At 38.3% G+C, this 22548-nt stretch overlaps 4 protein-coding genes across 5 annotated transcripts; 2 read left to right on the top strand and 2 right to left on the bottom strand.

Moving 5' to 3' along the window:
• The first annotated feature begins 213 nt into the window (after nt 1-213).
• Nucleotides 214-4824, top strand: slc25a15b (solute carrier family 25 member 15b). The gene is made up of 7 exons (XM_053331334.1): nt 214-406; nt 2259-2359; nt 2706-2964; nt 3065-3202; nt 3893-4068; nt 4344-4502; nt 4632-4824. The coding sequence occupies exons 2-7, from the start codon at nt 2305-2307 to the stop codon at nt 4751-4753; spliced, it is 909 nt and encodes a 302-aa protein (XP_053187309.1). The 5' UTR covers nt 214-406; nt 2259-2304; the 3' UTR covers nt 4754-4824.
• Nucleotides 4825-6370: 1546 nt separating this feature from the next.
• tm4sf21a (transmembrane 4 L six family member 21a) lies at nt 6371-8920 on the bottom strand. 2 transcript variants are annotated; one of them, XR_008322791.1, is made up of 6 exons: nt 8648-8920; nt 8346-8411; nt 7418-7551; nt 7144-7330; nt 6662-7030; nt 6371-6427 (listed from the first exon to the last, which is right to left on the bottom strand). XR_008322791.1 is itself a non-coding variant. In XM_053331335.1 (5 exons), the coding sequence occupies exons 1-5, from the start codon at nt 8822-8824 to the stop codon at nt 7022-7024; spliced, it is 573 nt and encodes a 190-aa protein (XP_053187310.1). In that variant the 5' UTR covers nt 8825-8920; the 3' UTR covers nt 6629-7021. The 2 variants fall into 2 exon arrangements, 1 of the variants encoding a protein (XP_053187310.1); XM_053331335.1 differs by lacking the exon at nt 6371-6427 and having other exon boundaries at nt 6629-7030.
• A 3921-nt stretch (nt 8921-12841) lies between these two features.
• Nucleotides 12842-14412, bottom strand: LOC128371467 (transmembrane 4 L6 family member 4-like). The gene is made up of 5 exons (XM_053331795.1): nt 14216-14412; nt 13898-13963; nt 13314-13444; nt 13045-13231; nt 12842-12931 (listed from the first exon to the last, which is right to left on the bottom strand). The coding sequence occupies exons 1-5, from the start codon at nt 14390-14392 to the stop codon at nt 12923-12925; spliced, it is 570 nt and encodes a 189-aa protein (XP_053187770.1). The 5' UTR covers nt 14393-14412; the 3' UTR covers nt 12842-12922.
• Nucleotides 14413-17053: 2641 nt separating this feature from the next.
• Nucleotides 17054-21742, top strand: LOC128371392 (mannose-P-dolichol utilization defect 1 protein-like). The gene is made up of 7 exons (XM_053331705.1): nt 17054-17146; nt 17390-17455; nt 18489-18621; nt 19178-19263; nt 20093-20208; nt 20328-20438; nt 20540-21742. The coding sequence occupies exons 1-7, from the start codon at nt 17056-17058 to the stop codon at nt 20651-20653; spliced, it is 717 nt and encodes a 238-aa protein (XP_053187680.1). The 5' UTR covers nt 17054-17055; the 3' UTR covers nt 20654-21742.
• The last annotated feature ends 806 nt before the right edge of the window (nt 21743-22548 follow it).

The raw sequence follows: 22548 nt of genomic DNA, 5'->3' as shown, positions 1-22548 counted from the left end.
AGGCTACAGTAACCTACTTGAGTAAATGTACTCAGTTACTTTCCAGCACTCAGAGTTGCAATGTACAGTTTATTCAAGCAGAATGAATAGATTGGTACCCGAAAGATTGAGCAGAGTGGGAGTTCTCGTCCTCTCCGCTCTTTGATATCATCACCTCTATTCACGATCGATGGTCGACCCATTCATTGACTCCAGTGTGTGATCACGGGGGCAATTGTTGTGAATGAGATAACAGTGAAATAAAACGGTGCATGTTTAGGTTGGTGTTGTTGATGTTAGCATGCAGTCACCGGTGGACGATGCTCTCTTCAGACAGCAGCCCACTCGGTTACCCCTTCTATCAGACTCTAGCCACGACACTGTGATGCTCCGATGGTGAACTGGTCGCTCTCCTGTAAACATTAAGGTCTGTATCTTGAGGTTATTATCATTATTATCCGTTTATATGTTAAAGAAACGTATGCTCACTAGGAAACAGTTACTTTCATCCTGCTTTTTGCTCACGGTAATGGTGTGTACGTGCTGGGGTGGTTGCTACGTATCTTCTTTAAAGTGATATGTTGTTTCACTCTTTACTTTCAGTTTTCTCCCGTAAAGTCGTTGTAAAAGACGTACCTACGTGTCCTTCTGCCAATTTTAGAACAATACTTAAAATACGTTTCTTTTTGGCATAGATAACAAACTTTGCCACCATCTGCTGGTAAATGCTGTTAAACTGAGAAAGGCCTTCAAGTTGTTGCATCATGCGGGGATAAATTATCATAATATAACTGTGAGGGACTATTCATCATAAAATATCACAGAATTATACTCACTAATGGTAAAACAGCAGATTTTCTGTCACGCAGCGACATATTTTCCTTTACTGCTGCAACACAGTAATCCAATAGAGACTTACTGATATGATATCGCAGCATATGTTAGGATGTCAAGTGGCTCGCTGATTGTCTATTAGTTCTTTACATAAACAAGTTAGGTTGTGCCTATAGCCTACTAGTAATCATGCTGCAATCAGTTTCTGGTAGCTGATTTAGTTACAAACTAATAAACCTCCAGTGTCGACTTTTAACTTAGGAGAGACCTTACACATAACTAGTGTAACCCAGTGTTGCAGTTTAAGGAGCAGTACAAGGTCATTTAAAGTAAACATACTGTCACTGGTATGCTCTGTGCTTTAGTAGAAGTAAAAACACATTTGTTAAATGTTCATAATTACACACTTAAAATGTCCCGAGCCTTTACACAGGAGAACATTTATTTGTAAAGGTGTCGAAAAGCTGAGAGGACAGCAGGTCACTCTATAAATCTACTGTAAATAACAGATTATGCTCTTCAGAAACACTTCATAGTTGGCTAATTGTTGTCGATTGTATATTTGTACTTGATGGTTGTGTAGTGATGTTACTTCTACACCTATATTCTATAAGCAAGCGGGTTTTTCTGTCTCCATACAAACCCCATTCTTATTGTAATCACTCCTACCACAGCCAAGGACATGTTTTATTGTAGTGCACTTGTATGCACTACAATAAAACATGTGAATGGGGTTTGTATGGAGACAGAAACACCGGCATGTTTTATTGTAGTGCATGTGTATAACCCAGCTGCTGCCTGTCCCGGACTCTGATCCTGGGTTCCTGCTGATGAAAATGTGCACTTACTCCCAGTCTTTGGTAGCCTGGGTAAACCCATGCTCTCTTTCCAGCGAGATTCTACTTCGCTCAGAAAGTTAGCATGGCCACCAATACAAGGCAATATTTTCGCTTGAGATAGGGAACCAATCACAGAACAGGGAGGCGGGCTCAAGGCGATGACGACCGTAGAGCGACTCTGTTTACATCCAGTATGGCGGCCACGGAGGTGCAGCAACCGTTCAAAGCAGCAGTAGATTGTGTGCTAAATAAATTGGAAGTCAAGTTCATTTTGAAAATAGAACAAAAACTTGCGCTGAATGATTTTTCCTTCATAAACAGGAAGTGTTCACGCGGCTCCCTACAGGCTCTGGATACGTCATCGTGTATCGTTGATATGATTGGCTGTAAGTTTGTCCAGTAGCGTACAGAAGCATTTGATCGACATTCTTTGAATCCGCCTCAAAAACGAGGAAATGCTCTCTGGAGGATTAGTTGGAAGAAACAAATAATAATAAATCTGTTATGTGTATGTTTTATAGTAAGAAAGCCCTGTAATAAATGCAGGGTTGTAGCTTGTGTGGTGTGCGGAGTAGAAAGTAAAATGTCTTTCTTTTTTTTTTTTAGATAGCTGAGAGAAGGTGAAACCTCTTCTGACAACTTCTTGGACACCATGGCCCCACATCCGGTGGTCCAGGCCGTCATTGACCTCTCTGCAGGAGCCATTGGTAACCACAGCACTATTATACAGCATGCACAATATTTCCTTTTCATGAAGTCCAACTCACTCCTGCTGTCCACTGCTTGATCATAGGACTAACTAGCTGTGGTTGCTGTGGCCAAGCATTTTGATGACTCCTGCCTTTTTCCAGTTGATTTCTCTCTGTGTTTCCAATGATTGTTCAGTGGAGTGCAACCCTCTGAAAAGCCCTATCTGATTCTTATCTCTTTACAGTGCATATGCTCAATCTTTGATTTTCCTGTAGATTGTATATCAGCTACAGTCTGTGATTCTTTACCCTGGCTGTGTATGGATCACATCTGTTGACTGTTTTTTCACCTTCTTCCTACAAGGGGGAGCTGCATGTGTCTTTAGTGGGCAGCCTCTGGACACAACAAAGGTCAAGATGCAGACCTTTCCCAAGTTGTACCGTGGTTTCCTCCACTGCATCATGTCCACCTACAAACAAGTGGGCCTGCGCGGTCTCTACCAAGGCACCACGCCGGCACTGATGGCCAACATCGCTGAGAACTCTGTGCTCTTCATGAGCTATGGCTTCTGCCAGCAGGTGGTCCGCTTCACATCCGGACTGCACAGTGAAGCTGTGCTGAGGTAGGGAGGGGGATCTCACACAGGCCATCTTTCTTCTTTACTCTGCAGGTACATGTAAGATCTCTTCACTGTCTTCTCTTTATCCTTTCCTCTCTGTTAGTGACATGCAGAAAGCCTGCGCCGGCTCTGTAGCATCCATTTTCTCCTCGCTGGTACTCTGCCCCACTGAGCTTGTCAAGTGTCGCCTGCAAGCCATGTATGAAATGGAGGCATCAGGCAAGATCGCTAAGAGCCAGAAGTAAGTATATTGTATTGGTCCTTTAATTTCACATTACGCAATATTAATTATTACATATTAGTTTATATTAAGTGTATTATGAGTAGAAGAAGTGCTGAAAAATGACCTGCTCTAAATGCAGAATAATAATAGATAATAGAAATAGGTTACCACCATCCAAATTCAAATAGTATATTTATTTACTTATGAAAAAGACACAAGAGCTAATAGATTCAGAGATGTGGTGCTTAATTTATCAGGATTTTGTTTTTTACAGCTTGAACACAGTGTACAGTGTAATCTGTAGTGAATTCAGGGTTTTTTAGTTTGGGCGCAAGAGCCAGATCTTATATCTAGTCCGTGTATCTCCATCACTTAACTTTTACATGCCCGACAAAACCATTATCAATGAATTTGTTTAGTATTCAAATTCTTTGGAATAAATGAGTGATTGAGGTGATTTTATAATTCACAAGCAGCCCAATCAATGATTTTGATCCAGAGATACTGTGATCGCCTACAGTGCTTTTTTTTCAGTTGTCTGTAAAATTGGAGAGGTTACATGCTAATATTGTTACGAGTAAGTGTTTCATTAATGCTGATAAGTTTTTGTTTGTTTTTCTGGAAAAATTAGACAGTGTGTACACATTTAGTGTGTGTGTGTGGCTGCGTGCACTGACTAAGCCGTACCTCTCTCTGCTCTGTCTGAAGCACAGTGTGGTCGGTGGTGAAATCAATCATGAGGAACGAGGGACCACAGGGCTTCTTCCAAGGCCTGACCACCACCATAGCCAGAGAGGTCCCTGGGTACTTCTGCTTCTTCGGTGCCTATGAGCTCTGCCGCACCACCTTCGCTGACCACATGAAGTGTGACAAAGATGACATAGGTACCAGCAGTATGATCTGCCTGCAATACAACAGCTCAGAAAATATATAGTATTGCAAAACACAGTTATAGAATTTGCCTTCTGGGGATAAGTTATTATTGTGGACTGGCACTGAACATTAATAAGCAGTTAAAATATGCTTATATTTGTTTGTAACTACATTATAATGTGTTATAAACATACAACCTACGTACAACATATATTGCAATTATAACTAAAAATCTATACTACTGAAATGAGTTACTAACTAACAGGCGTTACTGTGTGTATTGCAGGTGTGGCTCCGATCGTGTTCAGCGGTGGGTTTGGAGGGGCGTGCCTGTGGCTCGTCGTCTATCCTATGGACTGTGTCAAGTCTCGGATCCAGGTCATGTCTATGACAGGAAAACAGTCAGGCTTTTTCAAAACCTTCATGACCATCGCACGCACTGAAGGTAGGCAGAAGTGGAGTTTGATGTTTGCTTTCTTTCTGTCATCTTAACTGGGATGTTTGGTGCACAGATTTGCTGGTGAAAGTTTTCTTTGTCTGTCAGAATGTCACCTTTTCTGTTTTTTGTGTTCAGGTGTGAGAGCACTCTACTCTGGTCTCACCCCCACCATGGTCCGCACATTTCCTGCTAATGGAGCACTGTTCCTGGGTTACGAGGCCAGCCGTAAAGTCATGATGAAGCAGTTTGACAGCTAAAATGTGCATATAAGGAACTGGAAGTGAAGTATTACAGCCATATTAATCCCTGTTAACATTTGAATGCAGAATCTGTGGGCAACGGAACAAGATTTTGGTACCAGAAGCGTTCTGGTTTCCATTTGTAGTCCGTTTGTAGTCTGAGTAGTATAGACCAATCACGTGTCAGTAGGGTTTGGTTGCATGCAGGTAAACTGACCATGTGGAGAGCAAAGAGGCGCTGTGCTTTGGCGGAAAGACAATCTCGGATCCCATTGCCTATCATCTGTTGATGATTTAGCTTTTTATTTGCATTTCTATGCATAAAATATCTAAACTGTAAAAAACAATTGCTGCATGGAAGAGGAAGTCTGTGCCTAGATATCTGCTTGTTACTATGGAGTCATCGCTCCCAGAGGCTGTATCATCATCAAAAAGATAGCTGGTGGGTTCCGAGATTACAGCCATATAACCTCATCAAAACAATTGAAGCTATGAAGTTGATAGTGTGTGGAATTTAGTTTTTGACAATTGCTTTTTTTTTTTCTCTCTCTCTCTCTCTCTTAACTGAAACTGCCACACTCCATCTCTTCTGAACTTACTGAAAAACACACAGTGAGGACACAGTGTTAACTTCTTAAAACTGATATTAATATTTTTGTTTTTAGATCTTAATAGAGTTAGTTCTTTACACTCCAAAAATACTACAGTATTTAACGACTTTAACCAGCCTCTTTATGAGGAGTCATCAACACTCCATTTTACTGTTTTATGTCTACCTCAACAGACGCACACAACAATGTTTCTCTGCCAGCCATTCCAAATCATTCTTTACTCAGCCAGCTGTATGCCATACGAATGCAAACAAAGACAAGCACTCCGTTGGTTTATCTTAAGGCACAAAATCTTAAAACTTAACCTGAGCTCAGTGTATGAAGATTTTATTTGAAAATGTGGCATATACTAATTTCTTTAAGTTGCTTAAAATGTGTTTTAATAACTTGTGTTATCAATTATGTAATCAGTTTGGTGTGTTTTGGTGACAAAAATGCAACTCTGGCAATAATTATGCAAAAAGATGAACTCAAACTTACTTGAGTGAAGTGTTACAGGTTTCATCTGCTTTGAAAGAAACACAACACACATACAACAAGGGTTTTAAATATAAGATTAAAATTACAATTTGGGATTAAGGTTCTAATCTCACTGGCCAAATAATGAGCACAGACCGAAAGAAAAGCCAGTGCTCTTGTGTTAATCATAAACTGACGGCGTTGTTCTGACATTCTTTTCCACTCCTGTTGTCCTTATTATTAAGTCTTCACTCCTTTGGGTCCCAGTATTTGCCTTTTAAATCGCTATATTTTGCCTTTTTTTGTTGTCTAACCTTTATTGTAATGTATTAGACAATGACAGATATCTACTGCCTCATCTAATGTACCATTTGCACTCTGTATTGCACGTGCAGGTTCGTTCCTGTGATGTCGTTGGCAATTCAGAATTCTCAGTCATATTCATTTTAATTGAGAAATATAGTGTTTTCAGAAAGTGCTAACAATTTCATATGATGCTGTATCAGGTGGTGTATTGGTATAGTAATACAATGTTATAATGTAGTAATATAATCCACATTAAAGGTGTCATTGTCAGTAGGATCTTGCCCTGTATTTTATTTGACTTCTTTATCTATTTTATCTTCAATAATTTTTGATTTTTCCATTAGTTCCATGCAGCATATATTGAAAACAAAAATATTCACACGGTTGGGGGGGGGGGGGGGGGGTGCCTCACGTCACCTCACCTCACCTCACCTCACTCTAATACTGGTATCTTATTCCTCATTTAATGGTGTTTGTAAGCTCTTATAATACTCCAGAAAAGGGGTCCAAGTCACCCTAAAGTTTTGCAGGACTTCTTTATTATTTTGACTGAAACACAACAAGTCAGAAGGTAACATGTATCATTGTTATGCTAGACATAATGAAATGTAACACCAAACTGTAGCAATATATAAGTTTAATTAAATTATACCATGAATTATAATGTGAATTACCATTAATACTGTGTCATCTTCACAACACAACTTAATACATTTCAAAACATTTCGGATTTCTGTTTGTTCATTAAGTATGAAGCATCAAAAAGTAGACAGAAATATAAAAATCTGTTGCAAAAACCCCCAACATTGAATATATTTAATGCAGATGCAGCAGTACTGTTAGCCTTCCAGCAGGGGGCGCCAGAAAACTCAGATTAGTGCAGATGATGAGAAGCTTCCTGATCAGGAACTTACAGTGGCTGCAATTTTAAAAACAGAAAGAAAGAAATGTTTGGGTTCAGACTGCATAGCAATAGAAAAACACTGACAGTGAGACTCCCATTTGTGTTCTAAAGTTCCTGCTTCAGCTCACCCCTTTTTCGGTGCAGGTTCCACACAGGCAGCCAAAAAGGCCGTTGATCATCTGAATGCCACAGAGAACCACCTGCAGGCAGCTTGTGGCCAGCAGAGTACCAAACAACCCAATGTTAAAGTGCACAATGTTACTAGGCTCTGTGCATTTCCACCATCCTGAACTGTCAGTCAGGTAACTTGGGTCACTATGCAATGAAGAAAAAAAGATTTATGAATGACCAACAATTAGAAAACTGAGCAAGTGCCACCAGAGAGAGATTCATGTGTGTCACCTGTTCTTAAAAGGTGTAGTCCAGATCAGTACATTTTTGCAGAGGGGCCCGTTATGCAAACCGAGCACTGCCACAATTAAGCTGTACAAGGCACCAGCCACACCCACTGCAGCGAATGCAATTGATAAGAACATCTGCAGTAGTACAAGAAAATGTCAGAAATGTTTTTGGTGCAGTTTGTAACTCAATTGAATACTCCTGAATGCTAGCCCGTGTTTACCCTACCTCTCCTCTACCAGACATTGTTTTTCCAAACTATCTATTTTTGTATATAGAGAGGAACAGGTTGTCCACTGACATTTGTTTCACTTATCACATACCTCACTTATCTCTCTCTGTTTTTTTCCCTCTCACTTAATAAGATAAACTAACAACACACTGAAATACTGAAATGTGTTTTGTATCAGCCTGTTAGAAGGTTTACAAGTGTATTTACTTTACTACCTCTATTGCATCCAGCAACTATACATGCCACAAGACAGCAGTGTTATATTTCTTAACAAGTTGAGAAAAAGTGGGCCAAAGAAATACAATTCCTGTTATGATCATATTTATAAAAAAAATTTAAAAAATCATATTTACAGTTTTAGGTTTCTTCGTTATAATTTAACAAACTGCTAATTTATTTCAGTGCGTTATCTATCTGAAAAAGACCATAATCTTGTGCAATGATTTAGTGACCATGTAGTATGTCACAAGCTCAAGGTTAAGTGTTACTTTGTAGCAAAAAGTTGAGCGATTCAGCCACAAAAAACAATTTTGAGGTCTTTATTAATTATGCACATAATTAATTAATTATGTGCATTAATCACTTCCAAAACATGTCTCTGTGGAACTCATGTTCTTATTTGCTGTTTATATGAATCATTTTTATTTTTCATTGTTCATCTGAAACGTCTAACACCCACAGCTAGACTGACTGGCTCACCCCGCAGCGATTCCCACAGCAGCCCTTCTCTCCAGTCATGTGGATATAAAGTGCTGGCAGCAACACCTGCGGCAGGAGGATAAGTTGACTATAATTTACATTCAGTGTAAAATAGCCAAAATATTTCATAATTTTCTCTTAATCTTGACAATGTGTTTGGGAGATGGTACAAATCCAGTATATACATATTTTTTAATTTTACACATTAAGGTAGCAAACAATTCTGAGACTGTATGTCGTATTTCAGAAAGGAATTTTTCAGCAGGTTATAGTCCAGAGTGATATGCAAGAAGACAACTCACCATCAACCCCCCTCCAATGAGTCCTCCCATGTATTTCACCTCCTCAGTAATATGTCCATCTTTGGCGTACTTGATTTCCCCACCAGGAAAGAACAGCACTATGTTACAGATGATGGATATGAGTGCTAATGGGTACAGAGTAACAGCAATGCAACGGGAACATTTTCCAGTACACATGTTGTCAGGATAAAGAATGAACTTGCCTCTCGTTCACTACGTTTCCTGCTGAAATACTTAGTGGGAAGTCCCACTTGAAACGGTCCCAGAGAGAGGGAAGTGTATTTGCACAAGTTGGCCTGGTTGACATTGAATGCAATGACTAATGTGGGAGGTGTACGTGCAAGTCGATAAGATAGATTGTGTCAGTTGTGATTCAATCAACTGAATCTTTTGTTTTGTTGAGATAGATTATATGCAGATGCACATTTCTTGCATTTCTTTTAAACATTCAGGTTGTCTGAGTCAGGCTTGTTGATGGTAAATCCTTCCAAATGTTTTTTGTAAATCTGAGTTTCTTGTATGTTGCAGTAATATACTAATATTACTTGTTTTGGAAACACTGAGGAAACAGATTTCCATTAAGAGACATGTTTCAGCTCCACCTACAGTATTCAGGTGCATATTGACATTGAGCCTGCAGGGTTGAAAGCTTTGGACTTTAGACCTCTGGCAGCAAATTAAGTGGAGCAAGAACAATGTGTCATTGACTCCTACAGCAAAACATTGATAAATGATCACACTGTTGGCTATGAGACACTGACTGGACGGGCTACATGTTTCAGTTTATTTGGTTGGTGACTGCTCAGGTGTGATAATTACCAACAGAGGAAAAACAAATGGAATAAAAAAAAGTTAAAAAGTGAATATTTACTACAGTTAAATTAAGACAATTTATATGATTAAAAATGAGTTTCCATAAACAGGTGGTGTTGTCTCCAAGCAGCAGTTGGGCGCGGCAGTATTACTCATTAGTGATAAGAGTTGTAAGTATGGGAAGTATGTTGGTCAACTGGAGTTTCTGCACTAAAGGATTGCATTGTTTTCATTATTTATGTAATGCAACACACACACCACCATCACTCATGACATCCATAAACAAGTTTCATTTTAACCTTTATTTAGCCTCTTAAAATATAGCAAAGAGAGTCAGCTAACACAAGAGCAGCTGGAAATATAATAAGATGAAGATGGATTGTCCAGGTTCAGTAAAAACAGAACATAATCCAATCACTCCAGCGTTTATGATCATAAAAACCATGTTAAAAGACAAGGAGGTACAAAACAAGTAAGGGCTTTATAAATAAATAAAACCCAGTGTTTATCACCCCTTAGAGAGAGTGAGGGCCACCCAACAACATTACACAGCTCACAATGATACTATAATTAGATTAGATGGATAGATGGATAGATAGATGGATCAGATAGATAGATAGATAGATAGATAGATAGATAGATAGATAGATAGATAGATAGATAGATAGATAGATAGATAGATAGATAGATAGATAGATAGATAGATCAAATAATATACACAAACACCTAAAAATTATAAAACGAGGCGATTATTGCAGTGACCATTTTATGATGTTATCATTGTGAAGTCTGATGGCTACAAGTACAAAGGACCTCCTAAACTATGGGGTGCCGACTGTAAAACTTCGGATACAGTTTTATAGCTGAATATTTAGCCCACTTTTCTCACATTTAGCTCATTTTTCTTTAATTTAACAGAAATGTGTGTACGGAGCAAGGACCGTTCCCTGAGGAGCCCCAGTGCTGCTCATCACCATCCCGGAGACACATGTCCTCCTGGTGGACATACTGTGGTAGTCCAGTCAGATAGTCAGTAATCCAGGTTGTGATTGTAGGATCCACCCTATCACCTCAAACTGGTCTCTCAATAAAGAGGGTTGCGCATAGTACTAAATGCACTTGTAAAGTCAAAGAAAAGAATCCTTACATAACTTCCTGGTACATCCAGATGAGCATATATATATATATTTGGATGAGTTTATTTGATAAGCTGTTTGCTTAACGTGTTTTGCATCACTTTGGTGTGATGCTGCTATATAGGCCTGTCTGTGGGAGTTGATCTGTCAAGTTCATTAGATGTTGATTTTTACAGTGAGAAATCGCGTTGCTCACTTAGTGACTCTTACTTTGAAATCTGCAATCAGCTGTGCTTTGTGTGCCTCAGGATGGCATTGTTGTATATTCAGTCACTCATACTGTTGTGTTGTATGGTTGGATGGTTTTCAAAGAACACCAATATTATCATTATCATCTTGAGCCATACACTGATTTGTGAGTGAAATTACAATATTTCAGCACTTGGTTTACTGAAGTATAGGCAGACCTGCTCACAGCCCAGCTAAACTACATATTCACCTTTTGACCAACAGGTGTGTGATTTGGTATGTCAGATTGACTCAAAATAATTAAGGTGGATTTTAATAGCCGGAGGGGGGGGGGGGGGGGGGTAACATTGGATGGACGTGATGTGGCCAGACGGTGTGGGGGGTCCATGGGTGTCAGTGCCCAGGGACCCCTGGGGGTACTTATCCAGCCGAGAAAGAGAAGCAGCCCCTCCAGGATCTTCTTGATGTGTGACGTGACTACTTTGGGAACCGGCACAAGACATGATGTTTTCCATAGGACATTGCAAAAAAAAAAAAAATCTAAATCTAAAATACTTAATTTCACCTCCCCAACATCCTATGTGCATAGTGTATACAGTGTGTATTTAATCACATGTTTAGCCAAAACTCATTCATTCTGTTACTTCCTCCTTTCTTTGTGAGAAAAAACAGCCATGTTACTTATTGAAATGATATGAAATGAAATATAGGAAATAAAAAAATAAACAAATAATAAAGCTAGACTTGGATGTGCTGCTGTTGTCTTCCATGGTCCATGTTGCAACATAAGGGATTAGTTTTTTGAGGGGGAGGTAAATAAGGCTTAAACCTGTTCAGTCCTGACAACCACAATGTCACAGTGAAACAGCACAAATCTATGTGAAATGTGGAGAGTGAGGAGGACCAGTAAAGGTTTGGGTTAGCTTCGCTCTATGATAAACTGGTGAGTATATGATGTAACCGTCTCATACAACAATGCTCCATCTGTGCTGTGTAAGTTTATGAGTTAACAACTTGAGATGACAGTCAAATATTTGGATATATATCCTCATGCAGTATTATGTAATATTCATTGTACACATACAGTGGTGGAAAAAAGTTTTCGGACATCCCATGCATTTGTGAAATATTGCATTAAGAATCACTCTTAGGTCTTCAAGTGCAATTTATTTTAGTACAGTCACAGCCAAAATACTAATCAAATCTTTAAAAATCCATTAAAAACTTAAAATTGATTGGTTCCATAAAAATACATTTTGAATATCGGGTCATTTTGGTACCAGTGATCCACTAATGAAGGTCATGCTTTTTATAAAAAGACACAATTTTTGTTGCCATGCTCTGTGTCTATATAAAGCCAGCACATTTGAAAGTTCATCTGAGACAAAAATGGCTAAAACAAGGAACCTAACACAAATTATCAGCCAGGAAGGATACAGCTGCCGCCAGATAGCCAGGAAGTGCAGATGCAGTCCTTCAGCAGTTGGATATACTCTGCAGAAATATAGACAAACCAACAGCTTGGAAGACAAACCAAGATCTGGGCGTCCAAGGGTTTCTTCAGCAAGAAATGACCGCATCCTGATCCGCATGTGTAGTTTTGTTAGTTTTTCAATACAATAAACAAAAAATATATATAATTTGTATTTGTTTGTGTCTGTCTAATGCAGCGACACCTTTTGAAAGACAAAAAAGATTTTTCCACAAACATTTCATGATAATATTTGAGATTGTGTAAACTTTTAAGGTTGTCCAAAAACTTTTTTCCACCACTGTATTAAATGTGGCATTGAGAAGAACCATGTGTGCACACAGCCAATTATTATTTTGATTGTAACGCACAATAAGCCAAAAAGTTCATGTTATTGTGAAATGTTCAATATTATGAAATACAACACAGATCAGTTTATAAAAGGTTTATTTAAAATTGCCCAAATAACAATTTGCATGCATTAGGTTGAACACTGCCAGTTTCACAGCATACCCAAATACATTGCAACAGTATGAAGCATCATTAAGAACAAAAACAATAAAAGCCTGTAGCAACAAAATTCAGCCACGAACACTATTCCAGTGTTTCAGCAGGTAGCACCAGTCAACCAGACACAGTACTGAGTACCCATGGTCCAGATAAGCCTCATGGTTCCTGTAAGTAAAAAAAGAAAATTTAGGTTAAAATTCTCTCAAATGATATGTCTTATGTGAGAAATGAGATGTATTAACATTATGGACAATTGATGCTGTGACATCTTCGATTACCTCTTTGTTGAAGAAGACTCCACACACGCACCCAATTAGGCCGATGATCATCTGGATGGTGCAGAGCAGCCCCTGGAAACAGCTTGTGACCAGCAGAATGACGAACAATATAGTGTTGAACAGCACAATGTTCTTAGGCTCGGTGCAATCTCCCCATGACTTGTATTTAGTCAGGTACTTGAAATTCCTATGTAAAAGAAGAAGTTTGTGAATGACCAGGACTTCATAATGTTAACAAATGTCATCAGAAATTTGCTTCCGTGTCTCACGTGTCATTAAAAGGTGTTGTCCATGTCTCATTTTTGCAGAGTGGCCCGTTATGCAAAGCGAGCGTGGCTACAGCGAAACTGTACATGGCCCCAAGCAAAGCCACTGCAGCAAACGGGATCGATAAGAACATCTGCAGAAGTTGAACAATAACCAAAGGGCCCAAACATTTTTAATGCAGTGTAAAACATAATATGTTCAAACTGAATTATTTTCTCATGCTTGTTTTTCTGTTATTCTCCTACATTACTTGCATTTTGTTTTCCCAACGTCAACAGGACATAACACGGGCCAACTTAATGCTCTTTTTTGAAACAAACACAAATGTACTGTGGTTATGTTATCTGTTCAGTCTAAAGAGGACCTGAATGCTGTGCAATGATGATGCAGCACCATGCAAGTCAATTTCTTTTTTTTTTTTACTGAGTCATTCCCAGCCTGGCCTCCATTAAACACTTTATAATTTGGTTTAATTTGGTAATTATTTCATATTTAACATGAGGTCCTGTTAATAGCTTGCTTACCTTTTTCCTTTCACTTTTTCTGAATGCTTGAAACATCTAACTGATAGTTTTGACTGACTCACCCCGCAGCGGTTTCCACAGCATCTGTCTACTTCAGTCATGTGGATGTAAATTGCTGGGATCAACACCTGTGGTGGTGCACATGGGGTTAACAGGGAGAACCATGCAGCATCAGTGTATAACATATAGTTAACAGTTCATACATTTAGCAGGGGTCAGTTTTCAGTCATGATATGAAGAATTCCTCTAACTCTGTGCCAAACTCATCATTAGAACCTTGAAACTTTGCCTTAATTAGGAATTTTTCATCTTTATATTTTAAAGAGGAATATGCAGCAGCTTGTAGGCCAAAGCCAAAGGCTACTGGAAAGACAACTCACCATCAACCCCCCTCCAAGGAGTCCTCCCAAGTATTTCACCTCCACAGTAATATGTCCATCTTTGACATACTTGATGTCCCAGGCAGGAAAGAACAGCATTATGTTACAGATGATGGATATGACCACTAATGGGTACAGAATAACACCAATGCAACCTGTGCATTTTCCAGTACACATGTTGTCAGGATGAAAGCAAACTGCTGAATAACCACTTCTTCAATATGTTTTTGTTTATGTTCTTCCTGTTTTCAGAGGACTTCCACTTTAAACTAAGCCAAACAGTGAAATGTATTTACACTATGTGGCAGCTATGTATTATTAATGATGGGGAGGTGTAATTAGATTATTAATAAATATTGCAATGGTTTAATGCAGCATACTTTGCACTCTTAGTACTGTTGGTGTCTTCATGTGCATTTTAACACATGTTCTGGATGAATGCAATAACTGGGTATTTAAGTTGCCTTCTTTACTGGCAATATAGGGATGAAAAGCTGCACGAGAAAATGGAACTATGTATAACTTCTTTGGCAAATCTTGTTTACTGTTCCATAAAACAAGACCTCTGCATACTAATGTATCTACTTCTCAGGTTTTCTGTAAATGTTTAACTGGCTGTGACTGTCACCAAAGCAGCTTCCTAACCCTTTGCCCTTCACATTACATATTAAACGGTCCCATATCAAGGCTATCACAGATTTTAATGAGTTAATTATTATGTCATTTGAAAGTTACTTCTGTGCACCAATGCCTATCCTCTGCAGTACAGACTGTTATGCAAATCATGCTGTAGCCACAATGATAAATGTGAGTGATTAGAACATTTGCAGAAGTTAACGATTTACAACTTGTTGTAGTATCAACTGTATCTTTGGGAAATACCCACTCAATTTTACTAACTGAAAGTGCTGAAGTCATATCTGCTCACCAGCAACATCACCAAGGTTTCACATTTACTGGTACGTGTTATTAGAGGGAAAAGTACATTTCAATTTGGAACCATCCCCAAGACAGACATGTATTTGCATGGATGAGAGAGTGTGGGATAAATAAATATGACTGCAGTTGTTCACTCAACTAACATCACTGCAACACTTTATATTGTAGCTTGATAAATATGGAAGTAAGAGGCTGGTATCTAGGTAATCATATCTTGTGATAAAAACTATTAAATTAAATTACTAAATATTTTGCACAGATATTTAACACTGTGTCCCTTCTGACCTCATGACTTTTCATCCAGTGCCACCACAAAGTTGATGTTATTTTAAGTGAAATAGCTCAGTGACTGTTGGATCGATTGCCAGGACATTTGGCACAGACATTCATGTTGTTTGAATAAAGAAGAATGTGATGAAAGGGGCAAGTCTGTGTGCAGTCCTCTTTTTTAAAGAAGTTAAGCATTTCAAGACCACCAGCATGAATTTGATGGGGTTGATGTGTTTCTTCACTTGATCCAAAAACTCATGTACCCATTCATTCTAGGTCATCTGCAGAATGGATTCCATTTCCATCCCCAGTATATTACATATGGGTTGTCAAAGTAAATGCGTTAATAACATGTTAATGACACGTTAATAATGCATTCATAATGGGTTAATAGCGTTAATATCACATGACTGCAAATATCAAAAACTGTTAAGAGGAACCCCAATTATTGAGACTTGTAGGCTTTATTAGATTAACGTTGTCATTAACTATACAAATGTGATATGACAACTCTTGTGTGTCTACAAGTAATGCAATTGCTTTTGGGAGGGTAATCAGATTACAACTAACCAGATTACTTTTGGGAGGGTAATCAGCTTCCCTGCCCATTAGTTGAGTATACTCAAAAATCCTTTGCAACATTGTGTCACTTTTTAATTAATTAAAAACATTTGCTTCTGTTCCTCAATAAAAGCAATGCTTATTGTTGTTTCTACACTTTATCATGAAATATAATAATTAAAATCTTTTTTTTCTGCATTGTTGTGTGAATCCACATCCCAGCTATACTTTAAATATTTTATTTTTTCCTTAGGCACTTCCCCAGGTTTTCACTCAGTCCTGTTACCCCCTTTTTTTTTTTTTAAAATACAGTTGGCTTGCATATATAGTGATTTCTTAGTCATAAATATCAATTATATGAACATGTAACCAACCATTTCTGTAAAACAAACACTTTTTGTCAGGAAAAAAAGGAAAAGGGAAACGATTTCCCCATGAGACAATAAAGGCTATCTATCTATCTGAATGGTTTACATGCTTGTAAATAGGCCTATGTCCTTTTTAAATGACACATACGTTTTGGTAACAGGACTGAGAAAAATGCATCCATCTAATGCTTATTAACCTTGTAAAAAATTAAAGTAAGGTACCTGAGATTGACCAATACACAGTTTGAATAGTCAAATATGTGCTATAATATTCAGTATAAAAAATATGGCCCTCAAAGCTTAGTCCAATTAATACTTTAGTTTCTACCGGCTAAACGAATGGCATCTCCATCAGCCTGTACTAAAATAGTGACAATGGTAACAAGGTCATTCACAGTAGGCTATTTGTGGAAAAATCACATTAAAAATTCATACTTTAAAGCAGAGTAGCTTTATGTGTCACTCAGCTTGTCTTGTGCTGCTCAATCAGCACTGTGGCCCTTTTACAACAGAATCAAAGGCCTCCAGAGTCAATGAGGACACTGGTGGTCGCCTTAAAAAAATGGGACTGTTTTATCGTGGACTTCCGGACTACAAATATCCCTGGTGAGAGCATTTAAAGGTGTCCTGTTTGGCTGTAAATATTGGGGAACTTTTGGACCCCTCCCTCCGTTACTGTGGAGTAGTACTAACTGACCGACCATGGCCACGTCTCCCGTCAAAGAGTTCCTGGTTACATATTTTATGCCAACTAAATGTTACGAGGAGCTTTTTGTCAACTTTCACTTGCACGGTGAGTGAATGATTTGCGATCAAACTGTAGAAAAGTTGCGACATCATGTTCCAGATGTGCGAGAGGCGTGTTATGGCAGATGTTTCGCGTCAACAATGTAAACTTCTTTGGGTAAACAAAAACGGTGACATTGTGTTAAGCGTATATTCTTCACGTTGTTTTGGGGATTCATTCCGTGTTATCCAGCTGCAAAGGTTCACCGCTCACAACATCTGCATTTAACATTTTTCATCTTTGTCGCAGTGCCGTGTCTTAAGTTTGTCCTGAAGAAAATTGCTGGAATTTGGATCCTCCTGGACACATTTCTGGGTAAGAGTTCTCCTCAACCCTAGCCTCCCTGATTTAATCAGATGATAGCAGCAGGACATCATCGGCCATCTAGTTATGTATCAGTTTAAGCCTGACACACTCACAGGTAGAAGGACAACCCTAAACAACCCTAAAACCTAGCACCACTCCAACTATTTCAATGTCATTAGTCTTGTGAAATCCATACATTTGTTTACATGGACAATCATGGAAAATTAAACTTTAAATTCAATCAGTGTGGTGTAGGCACAAAATATACTTCCAACTAAAATGCACTAGCAAGAATAGGGCAATTTGTGTCCATATACACGAATCGATTATCAACAAATAGATTACATTTCGTGACTTTCTCACTAACTGTGGTGAGACTGGGTTGACATTATTGTTTAGATCTCTTCTCAACACAATGATCAAGTAAGAATCCAAATTCCTTGAAGTGCTCTGATAAACATCCTACAGACTACAATGCAGTATTTACTGTGCTTAACAGTAGACAGATAACCATGACAACATCAGGAAGTTATCACAAAACCACAACATTAACTTGTCATTCATGCAAACATTTTCTCACAAGCCAGCAGGAAACTGAATCATACCATAACACAGTTAAATGGACAATATAATTTTATATAGATATCAAGATATTTTTGCATACACATACTAATAATAATGGTGAGAAGAAGCAATCAGACCTGGTTTCAGTGTGTCAGCCTCTGTAAGTAAGTCAATGAGCAGCTGAGCCCATTGACTCATGCTCACCAATATCTTTTTTTATATGAATATGATTTACATATTCATTACTAACTTGGACAACTAGCTAATTAGGGATACAACTAATGCTTATTTTAACAATCAACGAATACACTGATTTATCATTTAATCAATGAAATGTGTCAAATTTGTGAAAAAATGGCACATCATTTCAATTTTGATGAATTCACTTGTTGCAGCTCTACACCAAATCTACAAGTTGGTGGTCTTCAGTCCTAAGAATCAGTGATTTTTCATGTCCTTGTCTGTCATCTCCCTACAGTGCAGCTGCTTCAGTTGCTGAAGATACTCTGGAGAGGAAGTGCAGAAGGCCTGAGTCTATTCTCCGTCCTGCTGCAGCTTTATGCCTTCTCATGTCCTGTTGTGTATGCGGTGACCAACAGCTTCCCACTCTTGTGAGTGCTTAATAACTAGGTGGTTTACAAGTCACAGACTGTGTCATGCACTATGTATAGTGGTTGATTTCTCAATGTAAACCACATGTTCAACCCCTGTTTGACACAGTGAGAAAAATAGTTCCTGTCTGATTCACTGACATTAGGCACAGGGGGATATTAGTGTCACATGTTTTGTTTCACACATGATGCAGTCCTCTCCTAGTTTACTGATTTGACATATAGAAAGTGTGGAAACACACACTTGGAGTCCCAGAATTGTGTCTATTTCTATAATGCCAGAAACTGCAACAAGCTTAAATCACATATGTTACCTGTTGTTTGCACATACTGGCTGTAGAATTAAGCTGTTTGTACAAGACATCCATGTACATCCATTCAATGTCTTAAAATTGCAGCCTTCACCTCATCACATGCTCAATCAGACTGTGGCTCCACTAGTGTCCAAACACTGCTAATATTTGAGACGATCTGAGTTAAGAGTATTTGTTCTGTTTTCAAGCTGACAATATGTTATCTCTTATAATACATGTATTTTACCTGAACTGCTCCACAGTGCCTGGAGTGAGAGGCTCCTCACGTTGGCCCAGACAGCAGTGATCATCTTCCTCATCCTGCATTATCATGGTGATACCCTCACAGGTTAGTACACATTTAAAGGATAAGGGCTGCTGTTATTTTACGTTTTTTAAATTTTTATTTTTTTAATTATCATCAACAAATCCTATGACAAGCACAACAACATGTTTAACTTCCTTTTCCTGTCTGTGACCCACATCTATTTTTACTGTATGTACTGTATGGTCATAAATATGTAAGATAAGATAAGCCTGTTTTAGCCATGCAGGATGGGGAAATGTACAGTGTTACAGTAGCAAATTGAAGCATCAATTAAAGTGTGGAAACATATTATATTGATTCATTTTTATAAATGTTATCAGTAATCCTGATCCTAAAACAGCTAGTCATTGTAGTGTTTAGCAAATATTACTCAATGGTGCATTTGTTGGGTAGTTTTTCCAGCTGTGGATTGGACTATGTCTCTGAATACATTGTGGTTGTTTAAAAGATTAATTTCAAAACTAAATAATTGTAATAATCTACAAACAACAAAGCAAAGATAAAAAGAAATCAAATGAATTGTGAATCAATATTAGACACTAATGAGCAGCTTTGCAGAATTAATCTATCATGTATTTTCTACAGAAGCACCAGTCATTTGCAATGCCTCAGAATATAGTGTATGTGACACATTATATTTCAAATGTTTTTGTAACTGTCATTCAGTCTTAGTATGAATTTTTTTTCCCAACACATTGATAGAGAACTTCTTTAATGTAGAGGTTAGGATGATCATTTAGATATGCAGTATTGTGAGTAACCATGAAAACTCTTGCCTACAACAAAGGTTTTTATTGAAGTCATTTCACTATGTGTGTTTTGATGATCCTATTTTCTGTTTATGTGTCAGGAGCGCTGTTTCTTTTGGCTTACAGTGGTTTAATGTTCCTCCTGGGCTCCTATGCAACCACTGCAGTCGTCTCAGTGATGCAGTCTTCCAGTCTGCCAACTTTAATTGCAAGCAAGGTAGCAACTCAATGGGCAGTGATATGAATCATTTAATTGAACTTTAACTGTGATTATGTATAGTTAACATGAATTCAGCAAGGAGAGTGGATTACATTGCTGGATTTGCTTTTTTCCAGATTCTCCAGATCAGAGCAAACTACTCTAATGGTCACACAGGCCAGCTGTCCTCTCTGTCTGTATTCTTATCGTGCGCAGGGTCTTTGGGTCTCGCCTTTGTGTCTCTGCAGGTATGTAGTGAGGAAGTACACGTAAATATAAACATAAAAATAGTGGGCTGCATCTTTTCAATTCTCTAATCTATTTTTGCCTGTATAAACTTTACTTGTAGGAGGAAGGAGGCTCTCTCGCTACTCTGTCTTACATTCTGTCCGCCTGTCTCAGCTGTGTCCTCCTGGCCCAGGTCCTCTGCTACGAGAGCAGTAATAAAAAGAAGAGTGATTAGAGGTGACTATTATTGTCAATGCATCAATCCACAATGTGAAAGCTTCACATCATATGCAAGTCCTTTTTGTTGGCCAAACCATGTTATGTGATGCTCAGCCAGATGTTAAATGTTTACAGTGTCTTTTTTTTAAATGCCTAAAACAGGTCATGTACTGTGTAACTGTGTAAATGAGAACTCAGTGTTGTGTTGTTAAATGGTTTTGTGTATTTCTTTTGTGAAGTCTCACAATATAATAAGGGGGAATAAAATCTTTTGTTGCCCTCTAGTGCCTGAAATGAGAATTACATACAAACATTTTTACAGGTTTCAGTAGTCTGTGTGATTTGTAATGCAGGAGTATCTTGTATACAAGCCTCAAAATTGGGAAAGACGTACAGTCACATGTAAACTCCCAAACGTTAATATTTTTGATGAGTTCATCTTCAGTGGTTGAACAAAAATCCTGTTTGTGATGCATTCATGTCTGATTTGCTGGTAGCACTTCAGCCTGGGAATAGTTTGATATCAACCCGCTCATGGCTATTGTAGATGGGTAATTAGATTTGTTTTGTGGTAACCTCTGTTTTTTTGCAGTTGGCATCACATTATATGCAGCCCCCCTCATCAGAGCGTCCACTCCCCCTACACAGTTTGTCACATACAGCTCTGATGCATGTTCATCGCAACATTTTGGTCAGACGAAAGACTTAATCACAATTGAGTTACTGCACGATGTTAGGCCGGTGAGACTAGAATGGCCTGTATTGGTGTCACAGGGGTGCACGAAAGGCGTGTCGAATCTTAGGAATGTGACCTAGTAACACGCTGTTCGACATAGCAACAGGATGTCCTGTTGCCACTAGCCGTAGAAATGATCAACCCATATCTGAGTTTATTTCTCTATTATCCTTATGTAGCATGACTCATTCTCACCAGAATATTGTGCTTTGATGTGTTATTTATCCTTCATTAACCATATTTTTTCTAAACATATTTATTCATATGTGTTGCTGTTGTTAGCACTGTTTGACACAATGCATCTGTGTAGTTGTAGAGCTATTACTAAGTTATACCTGGCAACACCATGACTGAGTTTAGAAGGTATATTACTGAGCTTCCTGAGATGGCATGCCACTCATTAAGAGACATTAATGACAAAGTTATTTTGTTGAGTAATAAAAGCTTTTGACTGATTATTTAATACTTCAACTTCAACTTTATTTATAAAGCATTTTAAAACAACCACAGCTGAAACAGAGTGCTCTACATAAATATATAAAACAACACAGGAACATAAAACAATTAACAGGAAATAAATACTAAAATAATTGAAAGCAATAAAACAATAACTGAAAAACAAACAAACAAAACATAAAACACTAAAACAGGAGCAGAGTCTCATAATGGGTTGAAAGCCAAGAAATAAAAATGGGTTTTAAGACGAGTTTTAAAAATGGACAGTGAGGACGCTTGTCGAATATTTAAAGGAAGCTTGTTCCATAATTTAGGAGCAGCAACAGAAAAGAAGAATCCCCTCTGAGCTTCCGCTTTGACCTTGGTACCTCCAGGAGCAGCAGATCATTTAAAGATTTAAAAACAAATGAAAGAATCTTAAAATGGACTCTAAAGTGCACAGGTAGCCAGTGGAGGGAGGCCAGGATGGGCGTTATGTGCTCCCTCTTACGTACTCCAGTTAAGAGGCGAGCGGCTGCATTTTGCATCAACTGGAGACGTGCGAGGGAGGACTGACTGACTCCAAAATAAAGTGCATTGCAGTAATCCAGCTGGAATGTGATGAAGGCATGGATTACTGTTTCAAAGTGCTGTAGTGTGAGGAAGGGCTTTACTTTTGCCAGCTGTCTAATGTGAAAAAAGCTGGACTTCACCACAGCACTAATTTGCCGATCCAATTC

This window comes from Scomber japonicus, chromosome 13 (genome assembly GCF_027409825.1).
Source record: "Scomber japonicus isolate fScoJap1 chromosome 13, fScoJap1.pri, whole genome shotgun sequence".
NCBI lineage: Eukaryota > Metazoa > Chordata > Actinopteri > Scombriformes > Scombridae > Scomber > Scomber japonicus.
This window is presented reverse-complemented; position numbering and strand designations above follow the sequence as displayed.

Bases quoted from the DNA above. Each gene is read 5' to 3' on its own strand.
- slc25a15b (XM_053331334.1), top strand. From the start codon at position 2,305: ATGGCCCCACATCCGGTGGTCCAGGCCGTCATTGACCTCTCTGCAGGA. The intron at 2,360-2,705 runs GTAACCACAGCA...TCTTCCTACAAG, and splicing joins CCTCTCTGCAGGAGCCATTG to GGGGAGCTGCATGTGTCTTT. The intron at 2,965-3,064 runs GTAGGGAGGGGG...CCTCTCTGTTAG, and splicing joins CACAGTGAAGCTGTGCTGAG to TGACATGCAGAAAGCCTGCG.
- tm4sf21a (XM_053331335.1), bottom strand. From the start codon at position 8,824: ATGTGTACTGGAAAATGTTCCCGTTGCATTGCTGTTACTCTGTACCCA. The intron at 8,412-8,647 runs GTGAGTTGTCTT...CTCCTGCCGCAG, and splicing joins TCATTGGAGGGGGGTTGATG to GTGTTGCTGCCAGCACTTTA. The intron at 7,552-8,345 runs GTGAGCCAGTCA...GTACTACTGCAG, and splicing joins GCTGTGGGAATCGCTGCGGG to ATGTTCTTATCAATTGCATT.
- LOC128371467 (XM_053331795.1), bottom strand. From the start codon at position 14,392: ATGTGTACTGGAAAATGCACAGGTTGCATTGGTGTTATTCTGTACCCA. The intron at 13,445-13,897 runs GTGAGTCAGTCA...CAACTTCTGCAG, and splicing joins GCTGTGGAAACCGCTGCGGG to ATGTTCTTATCGATCCCGTT. The intron at 13,232-13,313 runs GTGAGACACGGA...TCTTTTACATAG, and splicing joins ACAACACCTTTTAATGACAC to GAATTTCAAGTACCTGACTA.
- LOC128371392 (XM_053331705.1), top strand. From the start codon at position 17,056: ATGGCCACGTCTCCCGTCAAAGAGTTCCTGGTTACATATTTTATGCCA. The intron at 17,456-18,488 runs GTAAGAGTTCTC...ATCTCCCTACAG, and splicing joins CCTCCTGGACACATTTCTGG to TGCAGCTGCTTCAGTTGCTG. The intron at 19,264-20,092 runs GTTAGTACACAT...TTTATGTGTCAG, and splicing joins TCATGGTGATACCCTCACAG to GAGCGCTGTTTCTTTTGGCT.